Source organism: Ischnura elegans, chromosome 7 (assembly GCF_921293095.1).
Source record: "Ischnura elegans chromosome 7, ioIscEleg1.1, whole genome shotgun sequence".
Lineage (NCBI taxonomy): Eukaryota > Metazoa > Arthropoda > Insecta > Odonata > Coenagrionidae > Ischnura > Ischnura elegans.
The window spans coordinates 8,329,653-8,338,363 of NC_060252.1; the positions used below are offsets into that span (position 1 = coordinate 8,329,653).

The window sequence follows — 8,711 nt, forward strand, 5'->3', positions numbered from 1 at the left end:
TCAGGGAAACATCTCTTAATTATTACCTATTAAAATTGCCCATGGTCAGAAAGCTTCCTTCATTTGATTAAGTATTAATAATCCTTCTTTAAGCCAAGCGCTACCAGCCAAGCGCCAGGGTTCTCTACGCTAAGCCATGCTCGGCAGCAAGCAGCCTGCATCGTCGTGGCGTTCAATGCCTTGCATCCAGGTGGCCTCGCACAGCAGCAGCCAGACGTCACTCAGGCTTTTCCCAGCATTCATACTTAGCTGTTGCGTTTTTGCGCACTTCAAAATTTTCACTTTTCATTAAATCACTAAAAAATAGATATTGTCATTTAATAATTTAAAAGCGTAAAATACATACTCCAGGAGTTATAATCTTTTGATTTAGGCAATAAAAAAATTAGGAAACCACCCTATTGGTCATGTGCGGATGAGAGTTGTCGTGGAGAAAAAAATACCCTCTTGCTGAGCTTTCCTCTACAGTTGCTTTGTACCATGCACCTTAATTTTCTGATGTGTTTTGCAATATCTCTTTGAGTTGATTGTTGGGCCAATCTGGTGATAAATTTCAATTGGTTTGTGATTTTTTGCGTTCAAAAACCTCATTTCCTGTTGCACTTTATAATTGGCAGTATTTTCAATTGCTGCACTCATTAACCCTCCGCTGTGAACGAAGTACGATAGGCACGGTGCACAAGCTAGAGCAAGAGTGTAGGAAAACTTTGATGCCAAGATTGCGGTCCTAGTGCCACCCACTGCCGCAACATGCCTAAACATCTGTTACACTCTGGATAGCCCTAGTATTTAATCAAGTTAAAGGATACCGCTGAAGTATGGGTTATAATTTTTATTCATATTAATCTACTTTGAATGAAGGCCTAAGTATCCAATAACATTTCTTTCATTCATGCTTCATTATTGTGTTATTGCATACCTTCCATCTTTATATTTTTTATAATGGAAAGTAAAGAAAACTTTTCAATTCCACGTAAATATTTAATGTACGACCTATATGGTCACACACTTAAATCAAACCCTTTTCCGACCTTGCCTCCTGTTCTACCTCATATGACTATGTTTTCATGGACACACTCGTATTCCCCTCCTCCCTTTCACCCGACCAATGCACAGCTACCTCCCCCGACCCTTTTTTGAAGATAATGTAAGCACGGAAATCCCAAGTCCTCTCCATGCTCTACACCCATTCCCCACCTCTTTGGCCAAACACTATGCCCCTGGGGATTTCAACTCTTGACCCTCCCCTCAGACAGTTGTGATTTAGATATTTTTGAAATAATTTTGTGACTGTTTATTCTCTGTCTTCTGTGCATCTGTTCCAGATGATGACGTGCCACATTGAAACCTTGGTCTTGCATAAAATATTTATGTGGAATTATAAAGTCTTCTCTACTTTTCATTATGTCAAGTAGATTCCATAAATTCATGCCTGAAACAACTAATTATAGACATCTTAGTCTTAAGGACATTTTCAAGGGTTATAGCTAATTATCTAATTGTAACGTGAAGGGATTATTATCGCACCGAAATTTTACCGGGACCATATTTTTTGAGGCCTCATACTGAGGAGAAGCATACACATACTCCCTTTCTCTCCTTGTTTGAGTTGGTTTTAGTAAAATGTTGCTGTAGTGTTAAATGATGTGGCAATTATCTGTGATCTTCCAGGTGCAACCAAGTAGAATTTTATTCATGAGCATGTTAGACAGTCATTTATGAAATAGATATTGTTTGAATGATAGATATTGAATTGTGGTGCATGATTGCCTACTTCCTCTGTTGTGATTTACCTTTTCTCTTGTAGTGGGTGATAAGTTTCTCATATCAAAATATTAGTGTTCTTTCACGTTTAAATATTTTTTTACAGAGTGCATTATTTTCAACATGAGATGGATGCATGCTTTTCTTTCATTAATCAATCCGCCATGGGTCATGGTGCGATTAATTGAGTGTTGTGGAACCATGTGTATTACCGGATATGGTCAGTCAGCTAAATAAGTTTCACAAAATCGTCAGACTTATCAATTCATCTGGATCCTCTTCTCCTTTCAATAATGAAGTCATAATTTAAAAGGCTTGTAATGGATTCCATAGCCTTAAAATGCCCAGGGCACCTGTACAGGCCCAATAAATTTTGTGTTCACATTAAATCCAGTATTGAAGGGTGGCAATTGGGCGTTTGAATTCAGCTGCAAAATGTTAAAGGTGACTTAAATGCATACTTACTCTGGTATTGCACGGGGTCTCAGTGTGGTGGAACTCGACAAGCATGAGATGGATGAGAGCAGGAGTCAGTCCAAGAGTCCAATAATATTGCACTTCAATAGGTAAAAACTCCATCAATCCAAATATATAACGTAAAATTTAAAAACTAGAAAATTAAGTAAAAAGTAATTCTAGAAGTAAAACTTCTCCAACATTGCTATACATTCTGGCATGGAAAAGGAAAATCCAAAATCCACTCATAAGATCAAAGAAATTGCAACTTATTAAAGTTTATTCCAGTCTACTGTGGAATTTATAAAAGTTAATGGCAGCTTTGAGGAGAAAAATAAAATAAAAAACTTCTTTGCTGTGGAGCTTATTCATCTCCGGGATCAGGCTGGGATAGAATGCACTCAGGGTCACTGTCACACTTCATTCTCTGTAGTGTGATGTACAGCTGGGCCACGTGTTAGTCTAATCTCTAGCCACTGCCTGGAGGGTTTACCGCATTGGTTGTTCTTCTGCCAATGAGATCAGGAAGAGGAGAAATGGAGGAACTTGGGGCAGCTACCATTCTCTTTATAGCATTTTACTACTACTCACATAATTTTTTGGAATTTCAGTAATCAGAGTACATATACAATATCATGCCCATTACTATCTGATACAAGCAGATCTATTAAAAAATATTAGGATATTAATGTTGTGCCCTATGTGTATCCATGTACACAAGATTTTGGTGACCATGTCCATCAATTTTGTCAAATAGTTTTTTTTTACAGTTTAGCTTAAATTATCCATCGTAATGGAGGGGCTGCTCAGACAATTAATGAAAAGAGACTGATATTAATTATCATTTGTTAGAAATTTTTACTTTGCTTTCTGTCTCAGGCTTTCTCTATACCTTTTGTGCCCATTGATATTACATCAGTGTTTGGAGGCCCTGGCCAGGAGTGATAGATAATGCAACCGACTGATAATCAAGGCTCTACTGATTTTTTATTTAGTTTTCAAGAGAGAGTTTCTTTTCCATTATTTTTGTATGTCATAGTTTTCTGATCCCTGCTAGGTTCATTCCTTTCAGAAGCATAACTAATACTGCCATAAGGATGAAAAAGTTTATTCTTGAATTTTTTGTTGGAATCTGTTCTGGGAGTTTTTTGTGTAGTGAATGCAGACAAAAAACATTGTTGAAAAGTCATCAGTTCACCTCTTTAAGGAATATTCAAGAATATTTAGATAAAAAGAATACTTAGTACTTAAGTTTTTTGAACTTCATATTATTGTCAACTCTTGGTCTTGAAAGTTACATAAGAGTTTTGAGGAGATAAAACAGGGCTAACATATTAATTATGTGACAAATTAATTTTATGCACAAATTGAATTTTGAAGTGGAGATTCCGCGAGGCACAGTAAACGCTAAGCCTTATGGAATATCAAGAGAGCATAATGTGAACCCAAGCTTTTAAGAAAATGTAATGTTAACTATTTTCACTGCTAATAAGAAACTTGTGCAATCATTGCAAACCAAAAATTTGGCATGAGTTCCAGTTATAAAGTGTGTTCATCTAAGACAGAGCAATATGACACTTATGATTTTGAATTAAAATGTGCCTCTAATGTATAGCCTAGGAGGTTGTAAATATACTGGAGGAGGCACCACTGGCTCCGAGCGTGGAGCAAAGTGTGGCAGGAATGGGAATGCTTGGGTAGGACGCCCACTTCGATAACCAAAACATTGACAATCCCATTAGGGTCAAATCTTACTATTTGGTGAATTTATTGGTCTTAACTCGTTAACTCATGAAAATAAACTATGGGACGCGCAATGTAAACCTCTTTTTCTTACTTCATTGGTGGCCTTGTGAAGTTATATCTCAAACGTCTTTTCCCTGGGAAAAATTATTATCAATCACCACGGTTACGTTACACAACCAGCTCAGCTGAAAATAAAATTTTACTATCATAAACTAGTCATTTACCTGCACTTATACTGGTATTTAATTACGATATAGACAATGGAAATCTAACAATTATAGTTCAAAAGTATATTTTCAAGGATATCCTGATCAGTAAAGTGGCTAATAGGAAACAGAGTTGATACATTAATAAAAGTGTTGCGAATGATGAGAAAATGCCGATGACAATCACTGGCTAAATAATAGTGAGTATTGTACCATTTTTTACTAAATCCCATTAAGGTCAAATCCCATTAGGGTCAAATGCAGTGTATTTTCAGAACAAAACTTAGCCACCTTGGAATATCAGTCAGAGACTAAGTCCAAAAATTGTGAAACTGAGATGGTGGAACTTTGACTACGCTAAAAACTTTGAATAACAGTGCTTGCAGATAGTTCAACCTCCTTGGGTGTAGCTCTCTTCAGTTGTAAAGTTTCATGCCAGCATTTATATTGAAACACCCTTTTTTATATTTTAAATTTGTAATCGATGTATTTCTTTCCTCACAGGTCCTGCCCCACATTCCACAGAATATTAAATGAAGAAGGTGATATTTTTAGTGCCATCCAACTCCAAAAACTGTGTTGTTTTTTTAAGAAAACTTTATTTAGAGACGATATTTGAAGGTGATTCATGATAGTTCATTTTGTAGACTTCAATGAATGAAAATTTAAGCTGCAAATCTTTTTATAAATGTTGATTTCAAACAAAAATGAAATTCATCTACTCATGGTTCATCTGTTGTTCATCATATCGGCTCCTGGTTGTAATTTGATAAATTATGATTTAAACTCTTGTAGTATTTGTTTTCTATTTTTTTCATATTTTAATATATTTTTCTCCATGTCAAATTCATTTTAAGATGTTTTTGTCATTGTAATAGTCTTCTGTGTTTATACATAAATATTGATTTAATTATTGCTCTTTGTGTACACCATCAAATTCTTGTGCTTTGTGTTTTTAATCCCTTGTGTTCTGTTACTTTTGTGCCCATTGGTATGTAAATTCTGAATTTAACAATGAAATTGTGAATATAATGACATTTATGTATGTAATTTAAGAATTTTGTTAGATTTTTAAGATATGTTAATATAATTTCAGTAATTTAATAATGTTTGCATCAAGAGCACAAATAACATTTGTACAAAATATGAAAATGAAATGGAAATGTACATAATGTGTTATTCTAATGAAACATGAATGCACTATGGATATTTTTTCATTATTATAATAAAGTTCCTTTAGAAATTTCAGGTTTTAAACCAGTATGTGGATTGCCTTTATCTCTGAACGTAGACATTTTCAAGCTCCCTCTAGGTGAGTAGAGCTCCCATAGAGTAATTGCCCATCGTGAGTTCATTGAACATTAGAAACTATATTCTCTATTTTTGCACGTCAAAGAAATCCATGTCATCAAATTTTTCTTTGGATTGTGGTTCTTACCATGTGTGTATTGAAAGTGCCTTTTTTATGATATCTTCACCGCGTTGTATTCACCCGGCAGTCTTTCACGTAGAATATGTTCTACATTAATTTTCAAATGATTGCTGTGTGTCTCTGATAACAATTTTATCAGTGGTTAGGAGAATGCTAGTCATTGCTGTAGCCTTAGATAATAACCCTGCTAAAAATGTCTTCTATTGTTTTCAGTAGGCCTGTATGAGTTTTGAAAGAGCCTGTTGTTTTCAGTTGATCTACTGAATTCCTACTGATTTCTACTGTTCACAGTAGGTCAACTGTAACCTGACTATCCTCTTATCATTTTCTGTTAAAATTTGAGTCCAATAAATCTACTGAAACCAGTGGGAACCAGTACAGGTCACCAATTTTAACTGTTGCAAACCAGTTGGTTGAATTATTGTATTGTAGGTACTATTTAAAAACTAATTCTAGAGAACTGTTGGGATACATTAGGAAACAGTAGGCTTACTGAAACAGTAGAAGTCAGTCAATTGCAATTAGTCTGCTGAAACTAGGAGAAGTCGGTCTCAAACTATTGCACTCCTGGCATTAGAGTACAGTAGTATACATAAGGGAGCAAAAGATTACAGTGAGAGACAATAAAAAAAAAACTCCTACTGAAAACAGTAGATATTTTTGCCCATGAATGTTTCTTTCGATTCTTTCTTCAAAGATTTGATAGTGGTGTTTGATTTTCTCCCTGGGCGGAACGGAAGTGTATTCTTCTATTCATGTGTTGACTGTGCATCAGTCAAGCTCTGCATAACTCTTCCTGGCTTTTCTCTGTGGTCATGCATTCAACACATGACTTCAGCTTCGGCTCTTAGAGCAAGAGGAGTAATAGAGAGGAGTGGATTTTCAAGATTTCATTAAGCATTTTCTAAGAAAAAATTAAATAAGTAGAGTCAGAGCGACATATGTATTTATGCATGCCATACCATTCAAGAGTCAAAATTTTAAGAAAATCATTGAGATGGGTAAAAACATGATTGAGATATGAATTATCCCCTCACAAGTTTTTCATAAAACACTAGAACATTTGTCACCAGAACATTCTGCAGAAGATGCATTGTTGATAGAGTGTTAGCATATGAGTCACCAAAAATCTTTGTTTTGTGTCACGCGAGATTCTTGAAATTGCAAATTTTCAGTGTAAATACATTTTACTTCATTGTATCTGATTAATTAAAAAAACAATTGGTTTAATTATTTTCTCAATTCAACCCGGTTTTCTCGCAATTCACACTGCTTCTTGTGGGAAAAAAATACTGATACTTGCCAGGCCTTCCCCCCACATGAGATACAGCTTGATCCCCTCTCCCCTTAACAGCTCACATAATGAATGGATGCCCCCTTATTTGTGATTGCCATACTTGTCGTATATGCCACCAAAGAAGATTTAGGTTATATAAATTTATAAATTTGAGACTTACTTTGCCATTTACTGATATCAACCTTTTATTTTTTATGGGGGCATCCGTTAATCACATGAGGTGTTTAGGGGTAGAGGGGGTCATGTCAATTCTCTCCTAATCATGTGGGGGAGAGGGGAGGAGGGAGGTCCTGGCAAGTATCACTTCATTTTTTTTCAGCAAGAAACAGTGTAAAATGTGATTCTGGACTAAGATGTTAATAAACTTAAATACTAGGTAGTCTTTACTAATCTTAACCCTTTGCGGTCAGACGTTGAGGCTGACTCGACAGGCCTAGTGCTAGAATCAGATCCAACGACAAGTTTAGCTGGACATCACAAGGCACTGCGATTATACAAGGGCTCAAGGTCAAAGGGTCAATTTTGTTTCCTAAATGTTATTTTGAAAAAAAAATAATGTAATAAATTATTGGACCGCAAAGAGTTAAATAAAAATAATTAACACGTTCACCCCGGCTCACCTTTTCTGATGCAGGCCCTGGGGGTGGCTAGGTACCAGTAATAGAGCGTATCGGGCGGCGGATTAATAATGAAAAGTTTTATTTTCCATTATATATATAATATTCCTTTTTCTAATTTACTGTTTTCATATACCTAGTTATATAGTATTTATGTTTATTTATATACTTATAATACCTTATTTATTACGCATCAACTGTGAATACACAAAGCTCTTAGATCGAAATTTGGAGCATTAGTTTTTGCCATCGGGCGGCGTGACCCACCGGTGGGTCACATTAGTTTCCGCCACCAGACGGTGTGACCCGGCCGTGGGTACGTCGAGCATTGTCATGTTTTTTCAATCAATGCTATTTTGAGAGGGCTCGAAAACTCAAATCCCTACTGAGACTATCAAGCCATGATAATTTTTATGCTTCTTAGCTTTCAGACGTATACTTTGTATCCACAAGGCTTCATCGTCAAATGCTATTTCAGTCCACCCATCAAATCGGAAGGAATACAAATTGATCGTCCTGAGGTACTGTTATATTGTCGTGAAGATAAAACGGCGAATCACAGTTCTGAGACTTTTTTTGCATCGCGATAGCAAAGTAACTAGAAAGTGTCAAAATCCAGTATCAATTACTTTTTTCTGTTCAGTCCTCTCCGCTGGTTCTCTTTTCATTGGAACTGTCGACATATTCCACACAGGGAGTCTTTTGGCAGACTGTGTCAGCATCAGGTTATAACTCATACTTGTAGGATAATTCAACCCATAAGGTAAGATAGTACTTGTTATGGAATTTGCGATATTTTATATCTGAGTTGAAACTTTTCAGTTTACCGAAATATACTACCATTATTTTATAATGAACAGGTTTCTCAGGATTGCAAAGAAATTCAATCATGAGAACGCTAGAAGAATGTGGGACCAGATAATAACTGACTGGAATGACATCTCAGTTGTAGGATAATTCAACCCTAAAGGTAAGATAGTAATTGTATAGTAATTCACGACATTGCATATCTGAGCTGAAACTCTCCGGTTTACGGAAATATACAACCATTATTTTTTATTGAACAGGTTTATGAGGACTACAGAGATATACCGTTGTAATAACACTTGAAGAGGGAAGGACCGGAGTGGAGATTAGAGTAGACCGGAGTAAATTTTAGTCTAAATTGTCTTGACTTTTTTCACTTCTGACTG

General features: G+C 35.8%; 1 protein-coding gene across 4 annotated transcripts in view; it reads left to right on the top strand.

The window, feature by feature from the left end:
• LOC124161834 (ubinuclein-1) overlaps positions 1-5,377 on the top strand; it is a 55,911-nt gene extending 50,534 nt beyond the window's left edge. For all 4 annotated transcript variants that reach the window (XM_046538037.1, XM_046538039.1, XM_046538040.1 and 1 more), the window contains one exon: positions 4,677-5,377. In XM_046538037.1, the coding sequence (XP_046393993.1) occupies positions 4,677-4,709 (33 nt within the window). In that variant the 3' untranslated portion in view covers positions 4,710-5,377. The remainder of the gene's footprint in view (positions 1-4,676) is intronic.
• The last annotated feature ends 3,334 nt before the right edge of the window (positions 5,378-8,711 follow it).